This window comes from Pantherophis guttatus, chromosome 6 (genome assembly GCF_059756535.1).
Source record: "Pantherophis guttatus breed Tessera chromosome 6, ASM5975653v1, whole genome shotgun sequence".
NCBI lineage: Eukaryota > Metazoa > Chordata > Lepidosauria > Squamata > Colubridae > Pantherophis > Pantherophis guttatus.
In genome coordinates, this window is record NC_142068.1 from 81,385,522 (window position 1) to 81,410,572 (window position 25,051).

The 25,051-nt window shown below is 39.6% G+C and overlaps 2 protein-coding genes across 4 annotated transcripts in view; one reads left to right on the forward strand and one right to left on the reverse strand.

Annotated features, from left to right (window-relative positions):
• The window catches only part of CTNNA3 (catenin alpha 3), a 957,874-nt gene that overhangs the window by 256,376 nt on the left and 676,447 nt on the right, over positions 1–25,051 (forward strand). The window lies entirely within an intron of this gene.
• The window catches only part of LRRTM3 (leucine rich repeat transmembrane neuronal 3), a 124,135-nt gene continuing 117,494 nt past the window's right edge, over positions 18,411–25,051 (reverse strand). Inside the window, exon 3 of the mRNA XM_034438684.3 lies at positions 18,411–19,511. Coding sequence (XP_034294575.2) covers positions 19,323–19,511 — 189 coding nt within the window. The 3' untranslated portion in view covers positions 18,411–19,322. The remainder of the gene's footprint in view (positions 19,512–25,051) is intronic.

Here is a 25,051-nt window from a genome sequence, read left to right on the forward strand (position 1 = left end):
GACACCCCTGCTATAGAATATAGTATAGCAGAAATACTTATTTTAATGCTGCCTTTTATGATTTTTATAAATAACTCGAGGTGGTGAGCACACCTAATGCTTCTTCCTCCTCCTCCTCCTATTTTCCCCATAAGAACAATCCTGTGAGGCAGGTTGAACTGAGAGAGACTGACTGGCCCTGTCACTGCGTTTTTGTATTTACCAGATGAGCTCTTATTTTTGAACTTTCAGACTTACCGTAGCTTGCCAAGTTCTTATCAGTAAGCTAACTGCGCATGTCTACATTCCTTCTTCTTCTCTAAAACTCTTTCTTTGTTCTCCGGCCAAGAGAGGTACGGCAGGAACGCTGCCAAGATGTAATTAATTAGCTAGTAAGATGTTTTATTTTCTTTATAACAAATAAATGAGTTTTTCTTAGAAAACATATCTTCGGGTTTATTTTCTTAAAGTATACTTCAAGGAAATGGTTACGATCCATTCTCTAATCAAGGTGCAATTACCCAAAAGCAGAATGGGATTAATTGCCACCCTGACAGGTCCAAAGTCACCTAGCAGAATTTTCATGCCTAACCGCAGGACTATAACTCACTTGTCTCCTGATTTCCACCTGGTGCCTTACTCACTTGTCCAAACTGGTACTGGTACTCTCTATTACTATTCTGATAGTAATCGAATATTGTAATAGAATACAGTAATTGTTCTAGTAACAGTAATTAGCATGGTAAAGTAGTACTAGTAGCAATATAATAGAACATAGATTAGAGACAATAGAAAACTCTCATGTATAGATTTGTAAGTTTCACATTTCACTTTTATATCACCCTAACTCTAACCCACCACTAACTTCTACTGTATAGAGTACTGCAAACGAAAATCTCTATGTTTCAGGAGGAAGATAATGTAAATTCAAGTTTAAAAGTGGAAAGTTTTTGTAAGTTTTTGTACTTAAAAACTCAGAAATTTCCATACCAGTTTTATTGCAATGTCTTCCAGGTTGAGTTGCAATCATATTATACCTATTTATAGAACTGGAAAAAAAATCAGCTAGAAATGTAGGAAGCCATCAGAAGACAGCAAATCACCTGAAAATATTCTGTACATGGAAGGAATATGGATGGACAAATTGCATCTGTTCCTTTACCGGTAAATATTCTGAAGAATTTTCACTGCTATTATGGGAATGGCTGCTACCAAAACTCTAGCACTGGATGGCTTTTCCGATCGGCTGTATGTTCCAATAACAGAAACTTCTTCTGCGTCGTGGAACTAATGTCTGAGTTTGATGTTGCATTCTGAGAAATGTCATGACTGAGGAAACTGACCTGTACCACTACCTTGGAAAAACAAGTCGCATCTATCATTACTGGTAATAAAAATCAAACACAAAATTGTCAGCAAGGGTCAGAACCTCACACCTGGCATTAGCCATACAGAACAAATCATTTTAATAGTGTGTTTCTCATCATTTTCAGAACCTGGTGAAAACGTCCTTGCAGTGATGACTGTCATAATGTACTTCCAGGGACTGGTGTAGGAAATTTGCTTTTTAAAACTGTAACAATTGTCATGAGAGATGAGTGTCAACATGAAGGAAGGGAAGTGCAGAGGCAAAGCTTAAGTCATCAAACTTTCTTTACCACATGCAATCTTTGTTCACTGAATTTGGTGGTCAAGTGATTTGAATATGTAACTGAAATTATGTGGGTTTTTCTTGCATTAATGGAAAATTTTGAAAGAAGATTTGGGAATATTCTTACCGATACTAAACGACTGAGTGCACATAATGGGAAAACGTGGTGGAAGTGATAAATTGGGAAGATAGATGATGCCATAGTTGTCATTATGGAGAATAACACTTTGACAAGAACTGTTCATGAATGAATAATGGCAAAGGGGGTAAGGAAGCATACATAATTTCAAAACTCTGTGTGGGCAGCTCTGGTAGCATGAAATGAATGTCATTAATAAGAGAGACTCAATGTATTGATCTTGATATATCTGGAAAAATGAAGACTAGACAAGATACATATCTGCAGGCTTACTATGTAAATGAAGGATTTCAAAATATTCGAAGGAGTTCAAACAGGTTGGCAGAGGAACTTCATACTAAACCTATTTTCCACTTATTCAAGAGTACAAGAGCCATCAAAGTAGAAGATAGTTTTTGATTATAAGACCTAAACAAGAACAATTCAAAGATGAATATTTAACTATGTACTAAATGACATGACACTTTGAGCTAAAGAATATTTCATGTTGTGGTTCTTCCTCTAGCACAGTGATGGCTAATCTTTTCCAGACTGAATGCCCAAAGCGTGTGTGCCCAAAACCCCCAAATGCAATGCGCGGGCGGCCCCTGTGCATACGCCTTGCCCCCACACTTGCACTTGCGCCCCCTGCATGCGCTACCTGCACACGCCCCATCCCCTGCGCATGCATGCGTGCCCCCCGTACACATGCCCCACCCCCAGCGCATGCATGTGTGGCCCCCTGCGCATGCACCCCACCCCACATATGCTCCTGCACGCGCCCCACCCCCCACGGCAGAGACCCGAAGACCAGTTGGCCAGCGGGAGGCATGCACGCATGCACAATGGAGCTGAACTGGGGCAATGGCTCGCGTGCCATCCAAGAGGGTGCTGCGTGCCACCTCTGACACGTGTGCAATAGGTTCGCCATCATGGCTCTAGCAGCTAATCAGAAGAATAGCTATTTGCACTTATGGCCAGCTGGTAAAAAACAGGCTTTAACTCTATTTTCAGAAGATCATAAATTCAGTGGCTAGCCTGAAGTTTAGGAAGTTTGTTTGTTTTATTGGATTTCTATACCGCCCTACTCCTGAAGGACTCAGGGCGGTGAACAGCCACAGAATAAAACACATAAATACAAAAATTTAAAATAGAATAAAAAACGAATTAAATAATTTGGCTGAGACAAATTTAAAATACCCAATAATTTAAAAACAAATTAAAATTTACATTTAAAAGGGGAAAAGATTTAGGCCAGGCCAGCTTGATGAAATAAGAAAGTCTTGAGCGTGTGACGGAAGGTGCGCAGATCCGGGATCCTCTGTATCTCTGGGGGGAGCTCGTTCCAGATCATAGGTGCTCCCACAGAGAAGGCTCTCCCCCTAGGGGCCGCCAGTTGACATTGTTTGGCCAACGGTACCCGGAGGAGCCCCTCTCTATGGGAGCGTACTGGCCGGTGGGAGGCTATTGGTGGTAGCAGGCGGTCCCATAGATAACCAGGTCCTAAGCCATGGAGCGCTCTAAAGGTGATAACTAACTTTGGAGTAAGCTACTCCAAAGACGGAAATAGTCACCCAGCGTTTCTGCCCCCTCCTCTCATGCCTTCTGATAGAACGGAACCTTCAGCAGGCATTGCCTGTTCACACAAGTCAGATGGGAAGAGTTTATTTATGATAGGCAATTTATACTATAATCAGGCCACAAGTCACATTGGGCTTTATAGGTAATAACCAAAACGTTGAATTGCTCTCTAAAGCAGGACTAGTGGTCAGTGCAGTTTCTGCAACAGTAGTTTTAAGTGACAGGTCTGCCATTGTCCAATAAACACACAGACAGCTACTTTCTGTATCAGTTGAGGTTTTCAGGTGGTCTTTGGGGTAGCCCCATGTAGAGCAAATTGAACTAATCCAATTGCAAATGCCTGAGAAACCATATTTAGAGCATATAGATAAGGCCACAAATGGTTCATGAGCAAAATACAACCTCCCTCTGCTCTTCCTGCAGGCAGAATGAGACAAATCACCATGGCCAACTCGCCACAGCCAACTTGCCATGGTCAACTCAGCATTGTCAACTTGCTGCAGGATAATTCAACAATGCAAAAGTTAAATTAATTTCAATGGAATTGGGTCCAATAATAGTAAAATAAAGTCAATCCAGAAATACAAGAGTTACAATAGTTTCAATGAAAATGTGGTCACCAGTAATAAAAGTGATTAATATAATGTTGAACTGTCCTGTGGTAGGTTGTCCTAGACCTGTGATGGGGAACCTATGGCATGCTTGCCAGAGTTTGCACACGGGGCATGTGTGCCGTCACGCCAGCTCAGCCAGCTGGTCATCGGGTTTCCGAGGCGCGCATGCATGCCAGCAAGCTGATTGTTGGGTTTCCGAGGCACAGATGTGCGCTGGGCAGCTGGTTGTCAGGTTTCCAGTGTTCTGGTGCGCGCATGCGCGTGTAGGCATGTGTGCGCGCATCATGCCTTCCGGTTTGGGCACTCTGTGCCTAAAAGGTTCACCATCACTGTCCTAGACCCTCCTGCAGGAGCCATGAGTCCAGTAGGATTCCCTGATTGCAAGTCTGCACATTCAGGAGAAGTTCAGCCCCATCAAGAGCCAAATCTGCTATCATCCAAGAATCAGCTGGCTTCTAAAGCAATAAACAATTCAATTTGCTTGGGTTGAGTCTGAGCCTCTTTCTCTCCACCCAGGTCCTGACAGCCCCCAGGCATTCATTTAGGATTTTCGTTGCATTTCCCTTTTGCCCATGGCAAAGATATATATCTAGGTATAATTAGCATTATTAAAAATACCTCACCCTGTGCTGGCAGATGACCTGTCCTAGTGGCTTCATACAGATATTAAAGGGTTCCCTTCAAAGAAATGTTCTTTATCCTCACCCCAGTAGCATGTTTCCAAATGAAATAAAAAGGCATAAATGTTCATGAGCTATAACTTAGCTCGTGAGCTTATAGCTTAGCTCATGAGATGTAGTGCATTAAAAGTTATGCCTTTAATAAAATGTGTTACCAGACTTCCTAATTTTTGGCTAAAACAGACCATCTTCTCTTGCAATCTTTCTTCAATCTTCAGTGAGACTGAATCTCTATCTAATCTGCATACATATTCACTGTTCCAGGACTTTTCCCCTGAAGTTCTACATCAGTAATGTAAAACCTTAGAGACGATGTTGAGATAGGCAACATTGATGCAAACAATTTGGGTGATAAACTGAAAATTGTCTCAAGATACATTTTTGCAAGGTTTTCTAAATGCTGTTTTGGAATATATAATAATAATAATGCTGTGTTTCCCTGAAAATAAGGCCCTGTCTTATATTTTTTTGAACCCTGAAATAAGCCTTATTGCCATGCATTCAAAAGCCCGATTGGGTTTATTATCAGGGGATGTCGTAATTTTGGGGAAACAGGGTAATAATAACAACAACAACAACAACAACAACAACAACAACAACATTGTCATTGTATGTGTATACACATACAACGAAATTCACTTAACACCCAAAGACCAGGTCCAACACATATAACAATCCCCAAACACCCCCCCACCCACCACAAATTCCTCACCCCTAAACCACCCAAACACGCACATAACAGACCGAGTAATGCTATCCAACAGCTCACTGATGGTGGTCCTTTAGTTCATTGTTGAGTGCAATTATAGCTCCGGGATAAAAACTATTCAGAAAACGTGTGGTCCGAGTTTTAATTGTTCTGTATCTTCTGCCGGAAGGCAACAGTCCAAAAAGATTGTGAGCAGAATGGGAAGAGTCTCTGAGAATGTTATGCAACTTCCTCAAACAGCGAGATTCGAAGATGTCATCCAGGGCTGGTAGCTGGAGCCCGATGATATTCTGGACAGTTTTAATGATATTATATGTAGAAATAAGATGACTATCTTCTTTTCCTTAATAATTTTGTTGCTCTGATCCTAGTTCTAATTCTTCTTGTAACAATAGCCACTGGAGGATATACCTTCTCCAAGTTATGAAAAAAACATCTCCATAAGGACATGGGAGTAACTAGTCAGCCTTTCACTTATTTTAGTAGAACCCAAGCTGGCCCAGATTGTGGACTTTCAGGTAGCAGTTCAGCTCTTTGTAACCAAGAAAGCACAAGAAGCACACTTTGATTATTCAAATAGATAAAAGTGACAGCAATTTTTTTTGCATGCAAGAAAAGTTACATTGGCTGTTTAAGGTTTAGAAAATAATTTAAGATTTCAAAGAAGGCATTTTAAGCAGTTTTTTTATTAATTGAGGTAAGTAACAGACCTATGGGAAAAGTGAAACAGAAAGAGGACAGATCTTTCAATGTTTTGGTCCAAACTGAAGGAGAATTGGGGATATCATTTGAATGTCTTGCCTTAGATGCCAAAACTTTATAAACTAGCTCTGCGGTAATATAATTTCTTAATGAATTTAATTACATGATGGTCTCTGAATATAACTACTTTGTTAGATAAAGCAAGCTTTTATTGGTTGTCTTAGTTTATTGCAGAGCCACATTGTAGGTATCAGATCCAAGGGTGATTTAAGGGCTACAGAGACTACAAATAGCTTCTTGTTGGCAGGTACAGATTTTTCTTCTTGCTAGCTGTGGTAAACACAAGACAGTGATCTACAACGTAGTAGCTTCTCCTGTCTATTCAAAATACATTTTTTCTAATCTTAACCCAATGCACACATTTAGTAATAATAAAAACAGATTTATTGGTCTGTAGCTGGAACAAATAAATTTTACACCCTTTTATGGACTGGAACTGTTAATGTCCCTGATCAAAAATCAGTCTCAAGAATAGTTTAATAAAAATAGGAGTCAAGTCGGGCAGCCAACTTACATTCTCATGACTTCATTTGGGAAAATTAATTTAGCACCAAGTGTTTATCTAGATTTCAAGATCACATCTAGACTTTCTTGAGATACAGGTAGTCCTTGATTTATGACCACAACTGAGCCCAAAATTTCTGTTGTTGAGTGAGACAGTTGTTCAATGAGTTTTGCCCCATTTTACAACCTTTCTTGCCACAGTTGTTAAGTGAATCTTTGTGGTTTCCCCACAATAACATGGGCCTTAAGTGAATCTGGCTTTCCCATTGATTTTGCTTGATAGAAGGTGATGGAAGGTGATCTCATGACCCCAGAATACTGCAACCATCATAAATATGAACCAGTTGCCAAGCATCCGAATTTTGATCAATGCGACTATGGGGATAATGGTAGTGTGAAAAACAGTCATAATTCACTTTTTCCAGTGCTGTTGTAACTTTGAATGGTCACTAAGTAAATGGTTGTAAGTCAAGGACTACCTGTATAATTGGAACCAGGGGTGGGTTCTACTTACCTTTACTACCTGTTCGCAACGGGATCGAACGAGATTGTAAAAAACAGAAGTAACTAGCACCAAAGGAAAACAGTTCAACTGCTGACCACTGGAGAACTTAGTAGACCAGCAGCCCAGGATTAAATGGCTGCTCAGGATAGCGAGCTGTCACTGAGGGAAGGGAAGATGCTGGCATTGCAGCCCAGTCAGAACTAGGGCTGCTCCTGGAATGCAGTGAAGGCCTGGAGACCAACAGTGCTTTGGTTTCCAGGCCTTCAGAAAACAGCAATTTTGAATTGAAGCTGAGGGGTCCTTGGTGCTCTCTGAGCTTGGTTGTTTTCTTGCAGATATTTCATTGCCCAAACTAAATAACATCATCAGTGCTAACAGTGAAAACAAGAAAACAACCAAGAAAACAACCAAGCTCGGAGAGCACCAAGGGCCCCTCATTTCAACCCTGAGCTACAAATATTCTGAACTGAAGCTGGATGATATGGATGGAGAATGCATTTACAATGTGCTGGGAGTGGAAGGGAAGACTACTCAAGAAATGGTGAGGTACTTCTACTACCTGGGAGGAGATGTTGATTCATGTTTTTGAGCCATCAACTTGCTATCAGGGCAAACTCTTCACAGTAATCCTATTTCCATTATTGTTAGGAGCAACTGTTTAGTTCTAGGAAGTTCTGAAAAGCTGCTTTGCACGTCTCCCTGGAATCTTACTTTATTTCATTCAGAGACTGTTTGGCAGTAATAAAGATGCAATACATCTCCAAAGTAATTAAGTAGTAATGCTTTTTAATTAATACTTATTTGTAGATTATCACTCTCACAGAGGTAGCATAAAATTAGATGACACTTGGAAATAGTCACCACTGTGCCTACATTAGAGCTTTGAAATAAACAGTAGTTATAATGAAATTCTTATTGCAAGATAGAGGGTGATAGAGCAGACTGGGTGTTTCCTGTCATGAAAATTTTCATCATTTAGTTCATTGTATTTTCAGATTATTCAAAATCCTCTAATGTTCTAGTGGCAAACACTAAAATATACTAATTGTTTTGATATTCATTAAAACAACATTAAGACAGTAGAATCCATCAAGATTAACTATTTGTTATGAAATCTAATTAAAATAAATGCCTGTAATTAGCCAGAAGAAAAAGTATATATGTACTGACCTAATTTTTCTATATTATGCAGCATTTAAGTTTGGAAATAGTGTGTGGGAGGAATTTAATAACAAAAGAACCAGAACGAAACAAAAATAGGCAACTTTAAGACTATATCAGATGCTTTGATCTATAAAAGAAAGGATGTTTTCTTTGTTCTTGTGTTTTCTATTGCTAATGAATTCTATTTAGAAATATTAAGGTGTGGCAGTGATTTACATCAAATTGGTTACTGGGGCCAAAGAATTCACATATGGGAAATATCCAGGCCTTCCTATCCTCTACCATCCTCCAGAGTCCATTTAAGCTCACACCGACTGCATCAGTGACTCCATCCAGCCACCTCATTCTCTGTCATTCCCTTCTTCTTTTGCCCTCAATCATTCTCTATCTATCTATCTATCTATCTATCTATCTATCTATCTATCTATCTATCTATCTATCTATCTATCTATCCATCCATCCATCCATCCATCCATCCATCCATCCATCCATCCATCTATCTATCTATCTATCTATCTATCTATTTATCTATCTATCTATCTATCGCTCTTCTCCAGTGAACCCTTGGTTCTCATTAGGTGGCCAAAGCATTTGAATTTCATATATGTGTGTGTGTTGATATATATACCGTATTTTCCGGCGTCTAAGACGACTTTTTAACACATGAAAATCTTCTCAAAAGTCGGGGGTCATCTTATACGCCGGGTGTCGTTCTCCTATAACCAGGCAGACCAGCCTGAAAGGCTCTGATGAGCCTTAAATGGCTCTGGCGATCCAAGCTCTGACGATCCCAGCTGAGTTGCCTGCTAATCAGGCAACTCAGCTGGAATCGCCAGAGCCATGTAAAAGGAAAAAACTTTTTTCCTTTTACATGGCTCTGGCGATCCAAGCTCTGACGATCCCAGCTGAGTTGCCTGCTAATCAGGCAACTCAGCTTGGATTGCCAGAGCCATGTAAAAGGAAAAAAGTTTTCCCCCTCCAGCTTGCTTACCTTAGCTGCTAGTCGCAACGTTTGCCTTGCTTCACTTTCCTGAATCCATTCCATCAGCAAGCAACTCCCTGCCGGCAATCAAGCAGGCAGGGAGTTGTGGACTTCAACTCCCAGAATTCCTCAGCCAGCAAAACAAAGCTGGCTGAGGAATTCTGGGAGTTGAAGTCTACAAGTCTTAAAGTTGCCAAGGTTGGAGACCCCTGTTCTATTGGGTAAGTTTTTTTCCCCTTTGGGAGCTTTAAAAAAAAAAGTTAATTGGGGTTTTTTTTTAGTTGTTTTTTTTTAGACCTAGCCATTTAAAGTTTAGGAAGTTTTAAATTTAGTTTTCATATAAAAGTAAAAATAAAATAAAATAATATTTGTGCAGCTTTCTGAGATTTAGTGTGTTTCTGTAGTGTTTCACTCTAACTACACAAACACACAAAATCTCACAAAGCTGTATGTGGAATTTTGTGTGTGTAAAGTGTGAAAGTTGGGTTTTTGGGCTTTTTGTGGCTGTGTGAGGTTCCTGCTTGTTGCAGGGGCCATTTTGGGTCTAGCACAGCTGCTTTTACATTGTGGGTGAGCCAGTTGTGTTGTGTTGTGTGTGTGTAAAGTGTGAAAGTTGTTTTTTGGGGCTTTTTGTGGCTGTGTGAGGTTCCTGCTTGTTGCAGGGGCCGTTTTGGGTCTAGCACAGCTGCTTTTACATTGTGGGTGAGCCAGTTGATGTTTTTAAATTTTATTTGGTGTGCTTTGGAAGAGGGGTAGTCTTATACGGCGAGTATAGCCCAAACCCTATATTTTAACAGGAAAAGTCGGGGGTCGTCTTATACGCCCAGTCGTCTTATACGCCGGAAAATACGGTACATATATATATGTAAGCAGTCTGCATAGTCCATAAAATTCCTCTGTGTGATTAAGTCCTTGATTTGGATTGCGAAGAGGTTCAAGGGAGCAATTTACCAAGCCCAATGTTAGTGGTTTCGTAAGTGGAAAATGTGCCAATTATTTTTGTACTTGAAAAATCCTGACCCCAAAATGTCCTTTTCTTCTCTGACCTGCCTGGAATTGTTCTTATATTGGAATAAGCTTATTAACAGTGATCTGACCTTTCACTCGATACTGAAACCGCTTGTTTCAATCCCCTGATTTGTTATGTCTTGAGCCTTAAATTTCACTGTGGCCTAAAAGTCTTCACCGGCAAGGGTGATTATTATGGTATTCACTTCATAGCTACAAAACATTTTTCAGGTATGGCATTCATTTGCAAGTTACTTTCTCAGCTTCAGCAGCTTTAGGAGGCTCAACTCTCAGCCACATGCTCACAGTTGCTGAGTTTAAGAAACACTGACCTGTAGTCAAATGACCCAAATGCACTCATTCCCACATGGATTTATTTCTAATAGGAGACATTATAAAATGCTGGACTCGGGGTGGGCTTCAAAAATTTTAGCAATGCTTGGTTGCTGGGTGGGCATGGCCATGGTGGGTGTGGCCTAGTCGGCCTCCTGCACCACAGGGGGGGCATTTTTTCCCTACCCAGGCTCCGGAAGCTTTCCTCGAGCCTCTGAGAGGGCGAAAACGGCCTCCCCAGGCTCCGGAGGCCCTCTGGAGAAACTTCTGGTAGGGCCGCTTTTCACCATGCCTGAGCCTCCACATGTGACCTGCACTTACCTGCATCCAAAACAGGCTGTGTGGGGAGTCCTAGGAGGGGTGGGGCATGGTCGGTGGGGCGGGGCCAGTCAGGAATGGCATTTGGGGGTTCTCCGAACTGCACAGAATCTTAGCTAGAGGTTCTCCCGAACCCCTGCGAACCTCCAGCAGCCTACCCCTGGCTGGACGACTTCCATACTTTTCAGAAGAACAGCACCGCTCTGTACTTCTGATACTTCCTTCAGATCAGGTAGACTATTCATCCATGTTCCGCTTTTGAAAAGAAGGAAAGGAATTTTGGATGAGCAAAAAAGAAAAGGAATATGTGTTATTGCAAGAGTTTTTTATTCCCTGAATTTGGAGCACAGAGGAAAGGTTACCTAGCAACCTTTCTTTGATCAATGAAGAAAGGATGGAAGTATTGTAGTCGAGAACCTCCTCAATGAGATTTTTATTGCTTCCTGTAATCCCATGCATACTCATTTTCTCAATTGTATGTTTTTAATCACTTCTTTCACAAGGAACTTAGAGGGATACATTGAGCTAATGTATATGTGTACCTGTGATACTTTTCAAGAGGTTTTAGGGCTGAATGAAGAGGGTATCTGAGAAGCTCATACATAAATATAACACATATACATTTTGTTGTTGTTGTATTGCTTTATTTCTTGCTGTTGTAGTATTTTCAAAAAGCACACTGGAAGCCTTTCCTGTCATTTAGTCAGAATCTCTTCTCCTGTAACCTAACTTCATTTTTATGCATCCTGCATTCTAAAATGAAAGAGAACAAGCTGTGAAACTTTTCATATAATGGGCAGCTGTATTTCTGCTCAGTTCACAGTTTTAAGGCTAAATATATCGAATCCTTTAGTCTTTCTTCATAATGCTTGTCTTCTGACAGTTTCAGTTTCTCTGAATCCTTGTTAAAATATGATCCCCAGAACTAGGCCCATTATTTGCTTGAGGTAAATTCTTGACTAAAGCAGAATAGCATTAAAAATATAGTTACAGGTAGTCCTCAACTTACAACCATTCCTTTAATGACCATTGAAAGTTACAAGGGCACTGAAAAAGGCGACTTATGACTATTTTCCACACTTCAGCCACTTGGCAACTGACTCATATTTATGACTGTTGCAGTGTCCTGTGGTCATGTGATCACGTTTTGCGAACTTCTTTTTTTCCCCCTCATGACTTTTATTATTTTATCAATGTATAAAACACGAAGAAAAATAAAAATAGGAATGCGACCTTCTGACAAGCAAAGTCAATGGGGAAGCCAGATTCACTTAACAACTGGGTTACTAACTTAACAACTGCAGTGTTTCACTTAACAATCTTAGCTAGAAATGTCTTAAAATGGGGCAAAATTCACTTAACAAATGTCTTGCATAGCAACAGAAATTTTGAGCTCAATTGTAAATTGAGGACTACCTGTACTTCCTCTGATTTAGAATCTGTATTTATGGTGACACCGCCTAAATTTGCCATTTCTTTCTTTGCAATGATGTCCTGTTTATGGTTCCTATTCAGTTTGCCATTTATCACTACTTCCAGATCTTTTTAAAAAAATACAGCTCAAGTACACCCATCCTATTCTTGTGTATTATTTTGTTCTAAGTGAAGAACTGTGCTCTTGGTTGTTAAATTTCAATCTATTACTTTCTGCCCGTTTATCCAATTTATCCAGATAGTTTTGAATTTTAATTCTGACTTCTACACATTGGTGGGAGTCAGCCAGTTCGCACCTATTCGGGAGAACCGGTTGTTAACTTTCTAAACAGTTCAGAGAACTGGTTGTTGGAAGAAATCTTATTTTGTTTTTTTTCACTTTACAGGGCTAATCCTGTACGGAAGGCAGGAAGGAAACATTCTGGTGTTGTTTCTAGCCTAATCTTTATTGTTCTGCTTACAGAAACTGCCTCTCTGGTTAACCCTTATTACATTGTAACAGCTAAGGCAAAGCGCCCATTGACGTGAGTGACGTTGAGTTGGCCATGCCCACACGGTCACATGACCACCGAGCTACGCCTACCCAGCTGGTCACTAGGGAAGAGAACCAGTTGTTAAATTATTTGAATCCCACCACTGTTTCTACAGCAGTGTTTGTCGACCTTGGCAAATTTAAGATTTGGGGACTTCAACTTGTTGGAGTCCGCACACCTTAAAGTTGCTAAAGTTATCAAACACTGGGTATTAGCTATCTCATCCTATATGGAAAGTTGTATAATAAAAAATAAGTATGTTTTATATGTAAATAAATTCAATTATATTTTTATTTTTACTTTACACTCTTTCTTAATTTATATTCCATATAAATACAGCTTGAAAAAGAGGACACATTTTTCCTCCTTGCTTTTGAGCAATAAAATCATATTTTCTTTATATCAATGTTTTAGACAAGTTTGCTGGATGGAAAATTCTGGGAATTGAAATCTTAAAAGTCTTAAGCAACCCAAAAGTTGCCCAGTTTGAAAAACGCTGCTCGACAATTTTTGAGAATTTTATGTAGCCAACTTATAATGACTTGGGAAAAACAAACGTAATTAAAGGCATATGTTTGATGAAGGAAGCATTAAGAATTCTTAAATATTTTGTCTCCTTTCTTCCTATTCCTGCATTTTTCCTTTCCTGGAAAGGGGCAGCTGCTTCCCATGCATCAAAAAGTTATTAAAGGTTTGCTGATATGTTGTTTATGCATTTTCTCTAGCCAAAATGTCCTCATTTTAATTTTGGTGATAAAGTCTATTCTATATTCTAAATAAAATAAAATAGTGGAATGGAGTGCAGTGATCTGTGCTTCTATTTCTGTGCCTGTGGCGCAGCATTCAATGAAAGCAGATGTTACATTGCAAATGAAAAGCACCGTAACTATACAGTAGATGCTTAGGCTCCCTTTTTGCATGTTAGGTTGAAAATAAAAAACAAAAAAAACGAAAAACAAATCTGAGCTGAAAGGGCAATAACCACCTGCTCTTCACTGCTGCTCCTTACATGCAAGCCACACATTTATTTGATCGAAGACCAGATAGATTTAGGAGTCTTATTTTTTTTCTAAGTACAATTGTGATGCATTGGGGTTTTTTCCCCCTACTGTGTTCTTGCCTTGGTTTATCTTGCCATATTATGTGTGCACAGAAATCCATGTGGTTACATCTTCAGTGTTGGTTGTGTTCAATATAAGTAGTGATATCTACACCCTACGGCCAAAAAAGTTGATAAATGTTAAAAAACTATATACTTATAGACCGAAATAACAGAATAACGAAGTTGGAAGGGACTTGGAGGTCTTCTATCCAGCCCTTGCTCAAGCAGGAGACTCAACAGCAGGGCTCTCCAACCTTGTCAACTTTAAGCCTTGGGGGACTTCAACTCCCAGAATTCCCCAGCCAGCTTTGCTGGCAGCTTTGCTGGCTGGGGAATTCTGGGAGTTGAAGTCCGCCAAAGCTTAAAGTTGCCAAGGTTGGAGACCCTTGCTCTACAGCAGTGTTTCTCAACCTTGGTAGCTTGAAGATGGGTGGACTTCAACTCCCAGAATCCCCCAGACAGCGCTGCTGGCTGGGGGATTCTGGGAGTTGAAGTCCACCCATCTTCAGGCTTCCAAGGTTGAGAAACACTGCTCTACAGCATATCATTCCAGACAAATGGCTGTCCAGTTTCTTTTTAAAACCTTCCAGTGATGGATGGATGGATGGATGGATGGATGGATGGATGTTGAAAACCACCCTTCTCCACATAGCCATGATTTTATGTGGAACAATATTCTCCTTGTGATTGATTATGGGTCATCAAGTTGTTGATTCTTACTGCTCACACAGATTTCCTCCTGGAGTTCTCAACGAAGAGGAGAGTTTCTTTTTCGTAGCAGCTGGCTTCTTTGTTTTTAAGAATCTTCCAACACTTATCCTAGGAAATATCTCCCTGTTTTCCTAAGCTTCCTGACATTACAGTAGTGGCCAAAATTGTGGAAACCTTTGGGAGTGTATTTTTGAGGTTTGATGGCTAATTACACCACTTTTTTTTTTTTTTGAGTTTCAAGATAATCCTATTCCACTGCTGGAATGGCCTGGGAATAGCCCAGACCTTAACCCAATTGAAAAACTATGGAGCCGACTAAAGAAACTTGTTAGTCAGAAGCGACCCAGCAATCAAACCCAGTTCATAGAAGCCATCATTCAATCTTGGTTTCACATTAAAACAGCTGCAGAACTCAAAGACTTGGTTCACTCCATGGGAAGACGTTGTAAGGCTGTAATTCATTCTAAAGGTTACCCAACTAAGTATTAACTGACATGGTGATAATTTTTGTATATCTCTTTTTCTACGTGTTTCACTTTTCTTCTTTATACTGTAACTGCTATTCTAATAGCAAATCCTTCCTAAAAGTTATTGCATTACAGTCTTGATTAAATTACCTTTCCATTGATATATAATTTTACGGTACTACTCCAAAAAAAAAAAAAAGTGGTGTTATTAGCTAGTTTTAGAAAATACACTTTTCCCAAAGGGTTTCCACAATTTTGGCCACTACAGTAGTTGATAGGAAATGTGCCCCAATTTCTAGTAATGGCCAGAAAGAATTCCAAGGATTGTATGTGGCAATGTCTGGAGAAATTGGAAACTGAAGAAATGACGTTAGGATGAGTCTTAAAAATGACAAATTAAAAGTATTTTGAATAGCAAATAATTTATGCAAAATATGTTACAAAAATCTAGGATGTTAAATAAATAATACAATGTATTCTCTTTTGACATTTTTGTAGGCTTGCATTTCTTTTAACAATATTCTGAAGATTTCCCCCCCCCCCCAATAAGAGTTGCTTTATACAAAGGATTGAATGCATGTTTCTTAATTTTATTGATGAAGCCATTGTAAAATACTTGGAAGAAATATTGAGAAAAATAGATTTGTGGTTAAATTTATCTTTATTTATAAAAAAAGGATTGTTACTATTATATGAAATTTTGTCCCTCTAGTTTGGAAAACCCAAGAATCCTTGAATCTTTTTTCCTTCATAAGATCACCATAAGATGCATCTTCTGTTTTATGATGTAAAGTGATAGTGCTTTAATGAGTGGTTCAATAAACAGTATTATTAATAGATTTAAAGCTTTTTAATCACTCGCAACTAATCAAATTGTGTGTGGGATCCACTGGAATTCATGAAAAATTTTTTTGGGTAGACACTTTATACCTCTGCCATTTGATCTGCTATGCAAAAATGATTTTTTTAAAAAAATCCTTCACTGGTGTTTACAGCTACTAATTTTTAACGTTTTCATTATTCCCACATGGGAGAATATTTTAATTCTGCACATAAATTCATGAATATAAGATTGCAATTCAGTATAGATAATTTATGACCACAATTGGGACCAGAAAGTTTGCCACTGAGTAATGCGATTCTTAAATTGTGCCCATTTTTAATGACCCTTTTCGCTGGAGCCATCAAATCGCTGCGACCATTAAGTGAATTGTGATTGTTAATCACAATTGTTTTGTAACACAGATTGTAAAGTGAGTCTGGCTTCCCTCCCTGACTTGTCAGAAGGCCCCTGGCAAGATTGTAAATGATGATCATGTGACCTCAGGGCACTGCAACCATTATAAAAATCATGCCAGTTGTCACATGACCAAATTTTGATCTTGTGACTGCAGAGATGCCGCAAGGGTTGTAAGCAGGGGTGAAATGCTCCCGGTTCGGATCGGATCGCCTGATCCGGTAGCGATGGAGGCGGGTGGTTTGGAGAACCGGTAGCAAAAATCCCTGCCCTCCCCCATTGCCCAGCTGAGCTGCACAATCATCAGAGACTTTTTTTTTAATTTTTAAAAGCATTTTTTTCTACAACCTGTTTGGCTGAAAAAATGCTTTAAAAGTAAAAAAAAAAAGCCTCTGATGATCACGCGGCTCAGCTGGGATCATCAGAGGCTTTTAAAAAAAAAAAAGCCTCTGCTGATCAGGCAACTCAGCTGGGATCGTCAGAGGCTTTAAAAACACTTTTTTTACAACCTCTTCAGCCGAAGAGGTTGTAGAAAAAATGGTTTTAAAAGTAAAAAAAAAAAAAGTTGGCCACGCCCACTCAGTCATATTACCCCCCCCCCACCAAGCCATGCCCACAGAACCAGTACTAACAAATTTTACATTTCACCACTCGTTGTAAGTGTCAGGACCAGTTGTAAGTCACATTTTCCAGTGCTGACATAACTTTGAACGGCTGTTAAACGAATGGTGATAAGTTGAGGACTCCCTATACTACTTTCCTCTTAAAGTAGTAACAGATAGACACACAGAGAAAGGATATTCTTTGACTTTACTCTCTGTCAGCTTTGACCAAAAATGGAGATGTAATAACAAAAATAATAACAAAAAAAGGGGGGGGGTTTATGGTCAGTGGTGGGTTTCAAAATTTTTTACTACCAGTTCTGTGGGCGTGGCATGGCTTGGAGGGCATGGCTTGGTGGACGTGGCAGGGGAAGGATACTGCAAAATCCCCATTTCCTCCCAATCAGCTGGGATTTGGGAGGCAAAGAATAGATGGGGGTGGGGCCAGTCAGAATTTTTACTACCGGTTCTCCAAACTACTCAAAATTTCCGCTACCGGTTCTCCAGAACTGATCAGAACCTGCTGAAACCCACCTCTGGATATGATCTACTGTACTCATTATGTGAAACAATAGATGATAAAATGATTTAAAATTAATGAAATGATTCAGGGACAACTACATGCATAAACCTGAAGTCTTCAATTAAAACGATCCTTCCCATTTAAAGGGGAAAACATTTATGTTCACACTTTGCAGATCTAAAGGAATGTGTGGCTGATTTATGACATAGGTACCCTGGCTAAGTGAGCTTTAGAATGACCCTGGACATGATGTTTTGGGGGTATTTGTGTAAAAATAAATTACGATCTATTCCCACCATGGAACACTTAGAAAATGGCTCCCTTACCTTTCAGATAATGAGCATGTCAGTGTAAATGCAAAACAAACCTGAAATGTGTGATTAGTTCTACACTTTATCCCTCTTGTGCAAGGCACGTGGGTTAGTCTCTTTGGAGTTCATCTTCCTTCCTTCTTTTGGAAAACCTTGGACATGTGCATATTGGCCAATGCCTATTTTAGGCAATGCTGAAATAACCCTAAAACATACCTGCAGACAATATATGTTACTACAACATGTTTAATCGTAATGTCTGATTGTCATGTTATTTTTACCTGCTGTGTCTATCACTTTGCTTTATAATGTAACTAAAGAAAACTATATCCAGGTCAACCCAGGGGTGAAATCTACTTACCTTCCTTACTGGTTCAGAAGTGCACACGCCCTGCGCACGCTCGCTCACTTTGCTAAAAAAAACATTACTTCCTGGTTAAAACCAGGAAGTAACAACACCCGGGCAGGTGGGTGGAGCCTTGTGCCACCATCGCTACCGAGCCACCGGACACAATCGCTACCGGATCACCTGATCCGGTCCGAACCAGGAGCATTTCACCCCTGGGTCAACCCTTCCCAATGTTTTTGTTTTTTCCAGTTAATGAAACTTTGTTGCTATGGTTACTGTCTTTGTCTTCAGCGGTGGTTCCCCCCCCACTCCTTTAGTCCATTCTATTATTGTATTGATGTTATGAAAGAATAAAAGAATGAGCCATTCATTCAGAAAAGTGTTGTTAAAATATCCCTCTTTATCATTACATTTCATTGCTTGAGAAAGCAATTTGCAATCCAAGGCAAGAGTTAATTTGGAGAACTGTTAAAAAATACTTTAATTTTAGTAGCTTTCTTCCCCTTGCCTTCCCCTCCCAAAGACCATGTCTACAAGTGTTTGAATAATCCAACTCTAATTTGGTTAATAGATTATTTCCAAAACATGTTGAAAGAATTGTGTTGTATGATAGTAGAGTCTGCGCCTAATTTGCACAGTGCAGATTTTAGGGTGCGTTTGTTTTGAGGGCATAAATGCAGAACGAACCAGTTTCTACAAATCTGAGAAACTCTGAATATAACACAAGCTTTGTTAATTTAAAATTTTAAAGACTGAAAATTGTAAAATAAAATAAAGCATGGTCCTGTACATTTCAGTACATTTCAGTATATTGAAACTTTACAATATGAAAAAATACATCAGCTCTGTACAGTCCCCCCCCTTTTTTACAGATAGGTAGGATGAGTTTTGAAAAAAAAAGATTTATTTTAAGGATCATACTTCATTTTTAAGTCAAAAAAAGACTGCACAACTTAGCTAATTACAAATCGTAGACTTGAAACAATCTGTATTTGAATGGTAACTTTTTAAACAGAATGGGGAGTTTTCAATCCATCCCTGGAGAAATACTGATTTAATTCTTCATGACAAACTAAAAAAAATAAAATAAAATAATGGTAATGATTCGGGTTATCTTTCTGACCACATAAGTAAGCTGAGTGTGATCACTGATTTCGTGCTGCTCTTGTGATTGTGCTCAGATCCAGGTCAGTCTCTAATGGTGTCTCCATTGTTTCTTCCTGTGCATTTGAGTCATAGGACTTATGACCAAGAAGTTCATGATGTACACCACAGTAACTTATTGTAGGCTGATCGTATGCAAGAAATGTAGACATATTCATAGATAAAGGTATCTGGAAAGGAAATAGATATGAAAAATAATTAGTAGAGAAGCATTTGAAGATGAAACTAGATTTAATGTCAGGAGACCATGATTAAGTCTGCTACCTTTCTGCAGGGATGGGCAATTATGGCAAGTTCACAACCTGTGGACTTCAATTCCCAGAATTCCTGAGACAGCATGGCTCATGGCTGGCTCAGGAATTCTGGGAATTGAAGTCTACAGTTCATAAAGTTTGTCACCCCCTACTTTAGGGTATTTGCAAAAGCATGGAAAATAGGAAATTGGATTGCTTCATTATGCACAGAGGTGGGCTTCACATACTGTAGCAACGGGTTCGCCCAGCACTGGAAATGTCATCACAAAACATGGCAATTCGCTCGCACGCACCGTCTGTACAGGGGTGTGGTGTCAAAAACCAGTGATATAGAATGGGATTGTGCTTGGGCAGGTAGGCGGCCACCCGCAGGTGGCCACTACCAGTTTGCCTGAATCAGTCCGAACCGGCTGAATACCACCTCTGATTGGTAGTAAATTGTAAAATTGTAGTTATTTTATTTCCAATTTTTTTATTTGTCCCTTAGAGCATAACATTTTTCATGAGAACAAATTAGGTAAGCCATAGTGGCAACCCCCTTCACTACAGTTCCACAGTCCTGAGCAGATTCTCTTCCCATATCTATGTACCTGCTTTAAATCTCTAAGAAAAAATACGTTTAGTTTATAGCAACTTTCAAAAAATGGAACCAAACCTAGAAATGGTGGGGGGGGGGCAGTGGCTTTGGAGCAGTGATTGCAAATAACCCTGTGAGATGCATCAAATTCTGAAAAATCATTTTTAAATTTGGCTACGAGAATTGTCATGCGGAAATTTCTCTCAAAGAATAATGCAGCGTAACCGTTGAGATGGCTTTATAGTGTAAAATTTTAAAGAGTAAATCTTTCCAAGTTGTGCACTTGAGTAAATCCCATTTCAGCCAGGAAATTTCTAGGCAAAGCGCACAGCCAGGTTAACACATTTTCTTCTCAAGCTCCGCTGGGAAGAAAGTGCTGCCTCCACAGCCTGTCTTTTACTGGTCCCAGTACTGAGGCTGGAACTGCTGTTGACTCTTCTCCTCCAAGTCCATTTGGGGAAGTTTCAGGGCAGTGATTAGTTATACCTTGAGACTGCAGGGAGGAAGTCCACAGGCAAGTAGACAAGAAGACCTCAGCTGGATTTGCTGGGGCCTGTTGTAATCCCTTATCTTGTTTTCTAATTACCAGATAAACTGTAGGAGACAACCAGGCTGAGCCTGAGGGAGGGGTCAAGTGAGTCATCAGATCTGAGTCCCTTCACGCCCACAAGAGATCTAGAGCCAGCTCTCCTTGAATTCCATTTACTCTTATTTACCGCCAATTTGCTTTGACCGTTAGCAATTCAGATTCTTGTAGAAAGAGTTAGCATATAATAAACCTGTATTTTATTTGAACTGCCCTGCCTCAGAGCCTTGTGATTTCTCGTGCCTGACACAAACCTGTTCATTTTTACCAAGAAATATGCTGTTCACGCATAAGTGAAATTAACCAGAAGTGTTCACAGTAGTACTCCATTTTCCTCTCTCCTGCACCAATAAACTATACCAAAAGAGGCTCACCTTTGCTTCTTTTCTCCAATTCAGATCAGTACATTTAAGATGATAGTAATAGGTTTGGGAGTGTGTTTTTTCCAAACAAAGATAAGAACTAAAGCAAAAATCAGCAACAGTAGCAACAACAACAAATTCTGGATTTCCATATTACCAAGACAGTTAGAAGATTGTCTTGATTCTGAATTTTTAGTACTTTAATATAACTTGCAGTTATTTCTTTGCATCCCCTATACATATTTACTCAGTACACATTACATGCCTTAATTTTGCATGTAGGTAACTTGTAATGCTGTTTTGAATTGTGGTGATTATTTGCCCCCCCCCACTATAAATAGTATTAAATTATGCACAAATTCATTCATTGATCTATTTTTGAAACCAAATAGTTTCTTTACTCCCCATAACTGCATACTAGACAAAGTATGTACGTATGTAGACATGTATTTACTTATTTTAGTCATTACATTTCTATATCACCCATCACACAATATATTTGTATGTATGTCTCAGTGTGTATATATAAAAATACCTAATGATCTTTTGAATTTGTTATATATACTTGGGTGTTCTCAGCTAATTACTGTGTGCTGACTTCTTCTAGTGGCCCTGTGAAAATATTATTTATTTATTTATTTATTTTATTAAACTTGTATGCCGCCCACTCTCCCAAAGGACTCAGGGCGGCTCACAACGATAAAAAACACATAAAATTCAGTATTCAAATATAAAAACCAATACAATCCCCTTTAAAAACCCCTTCAGTCCAATTCGGCCAGACCAAATAGCCATGTTTTGAGGTCACGGCGGAAAGAGCGAAGGTCAGGGGCCATCCGGAGCTCCAGGGGGAGCTGATTCCACAGAGTAGGCGCACCCACAGAGAAGGCCCGCTCCCTGGGAGTCGCCAGCCGACACTGTCTGGCCAACGGGACCCCAAGGAGGCCCTCCCTGTGAGAGCGCACCGGGTGATGGGGAGCTGTCGCTGGCTGCAGATGGTCCGCCAGGTACCCCGGGCCTAAGCCATGTAGGGCTTTATAGGAAAATATGATACCCTTGCACATATTTTAGGAGGAGAGCCATGTTAGTTTAGGACAGGGGTGTCAAACTCGTGGCCCACGTCCCGGATGCATCACCGCACTGGCCACCCCCACCCCCGGTTTAGTGAAGTGGGAAAAAGTCACAATACATCATGACAACATGATACCATGAGTTTGATGTAGGATGCAAAAGAACAGTACAAGTTTGATAGTATCTTTTCTGACTAACAAATTTTATTTATTGTTTTTAAAAAAGAACTTCAATGCCTTTTAATAAAATTTGTTACTTGAAAATAGTGCTATAAGACATGTTTTGGGTTGTTGTTGTTGTTGTTTTTGCCTTACACATATTGTTTAGTATCTTTTTCCCCAGTTCCCTCTTTTTAAAATACATTTTGTGCATTGTGTCCAAAAACATGTATTTAATGCAATAGCTTTAAATTAAGCATTGATAACTTTAGTGTGATTGTTCTAGCTGTAAAGATAGGAGAATGAAGATTTTTACTCATCTCCCTCTGCTTTGGTAACTGAATAGTGTTCAGTTGGAAGCAGTAATGGGAACATGCTCACTTCTCTTTTCTATAAAATATAAAACCTACCTCTTCCTAAGAAATAACACCGCTTGAGCTGTCTCTTGTGCCTCCCATAAACTGGAAGAAGCAAGATAATATCCATGATACATATTTGCTTAGAGTTCAGTCTGTGTTTCAATACAGTAAGTGTTATGTCACCAGCATCTGACAAAGAGACAACAGTCTGTTGTCTGATCCCAAGTCTGGTAAAATTTCACATTCCAGGAACATAGATTATAGTCACTGAGAGAGAATGATTTTTGACAGAATACAAAAAAAAAAGTAAGTTGTAGAAAGAACAAGTGCTTGTACTTTTTTTTTAACCCAGTGAAAAATCAACAGCCTGCTACCAGATTAGGATGTTACTCAGCGGTGGGATTCCAAATAATTTAACAACCGGTTCTCTGCACTAATGACTGGCTGGGTGGGCATGGTCATGGTGGATGTGGCCAGGGGGTGTGACAGGCAGCACTTGGCCTCCTGCACCCCCCTGGGAGCAAAAATGGGCCAGGGGGGATGCGCCGCCCCTGTGACTCGTTTTGGGCCTAGGAGGCCTCCCTGAAACCTCCTGGGAGCAAAAATGGGCCACAGGGGGCCCCACACCACAACCTCCATGCCCCGGTTTGGGCCTAGGAGGCCTCCCTGCACTTACCTGGGAGCCAAAATGGGACATGTGGGGACTCCTGGAAGGGGCAGGGCGGGGAGGGACGGAGCCAGCCAGCAATTTAACTATCGGTTCATCCGAACCAGCCCGAATCGGCTAAATCCTACCACTGATGTTACCCAAACAAGAAACAGAAGGAAATCAGGCCTTCTGAAGAAAAAAAAAAAGCCAGGCTTTTAGCCTTTTAGGTAAAACGTACAGGTGTTAGATGTTAAAGAAATCTGAACATGGACAACTGTAGCATAAACAGTGTTTGAAACTCAGCAGTTGCTGGAATTCTGTGATAAGAGCTTTATCAATTGAACAGAATCTTCATATTCTGAGGAATTTGGCATACAATGTTGAATGCATTTCAGTGTTGTATTATTGGCTTTTGATAGCCTGTCCTTAATGGAATATCTTTTTATTACAGTCCTAGAGTATGAAAAGAGCCAGTTTGGTGTAATGTTTAAAGGCACTGAGGTAGAAACCAGGAGGCTATGAGTTCTAAACCTCCCTTAGACACAGAGCTGGGTACCTTTGATTCAGCCATTCTGTTTCAGCCATAAGTAGAATGCAAGGACAAAATGATGTGTTTTGTCCTTGCATTCTTCTTGGGGCTGAAACAGAAAGGCTGAATCAAAGGTACCCAGCTCTGTGTCTAAGGGAGGTTTAGAACTTTAATTATTGCCAAGAAAACTGCATGGACTTGACCCCAGGGGTCAAGAATGACACAGATATTTTTTTTATTAAAAAAAGATTTCAAAATATGTGAGTCATTTCTAATGAAGAAAAATAATTCTGCAAAACTGTGACTTTCTGTGATTTTTAAATAGCCTTTCCTATCTATATATCTTCTTTTGTACATGTATCAAACTCTCATCAGTAATCTGTTATTGAACCCAAACTGAGCAGCTCTGAGACATTTAGGGTAAAGAAGCTAATATTTATTTCAAATTAAGAACAGAATCATAGTGACCCCATCCTTGAGATTTCTCATTCCAAAATAGTGTGCATATTTTAATAAATATATCCCTATAATGTGCTTTTGCATTAATATATCTCCTATCCTGGAAGAATAGTTTAATAAAGAAAATATTTTTCCCCTCTGAAAATAGCTTTTTAAAGTTTTTCTATAGTAAATGCACCCCCGCTTTAACATTAAGTAATTCATCAGCAAGAATGATTTCAAATTCCATTTTTTCTTTGCTGCAAACTGCTACACATACATCTTAATCTATATGTATATAAAAGCCAAATACCACTCACTCATCACAAAATCTCCAGCACAGTAAAGCCTACAAACTTGAAACTTGGCACGTATGTTCTTCATGGCTTCTAGATGCTCGCTAAGAAAGGATTTTTCAAAATGACCATCAGATAATTAGTATTTGTTATACAGTATTATAACATGCTCTGATGCTACCCCTTTGCTAAACCGGGTGTGGGTGTGGCCAGCACGTGACTCATCTGGCCATAGACATTCTACTCCCCCTTCCCACCTGAAAAGAACTCTGTTCCAACTGCCAGTTGCCTTATATTGACATGCTCTGATGCTAACTGATTTTCAAGCTTTACGTGTCAATGTATCAAGCCTGATCATAACTACTCATTAGTTTCTTAGTGAAGCACGGGTATCCTGCTACTAGTTTTCCATAATTTCAAAATGCCCATGC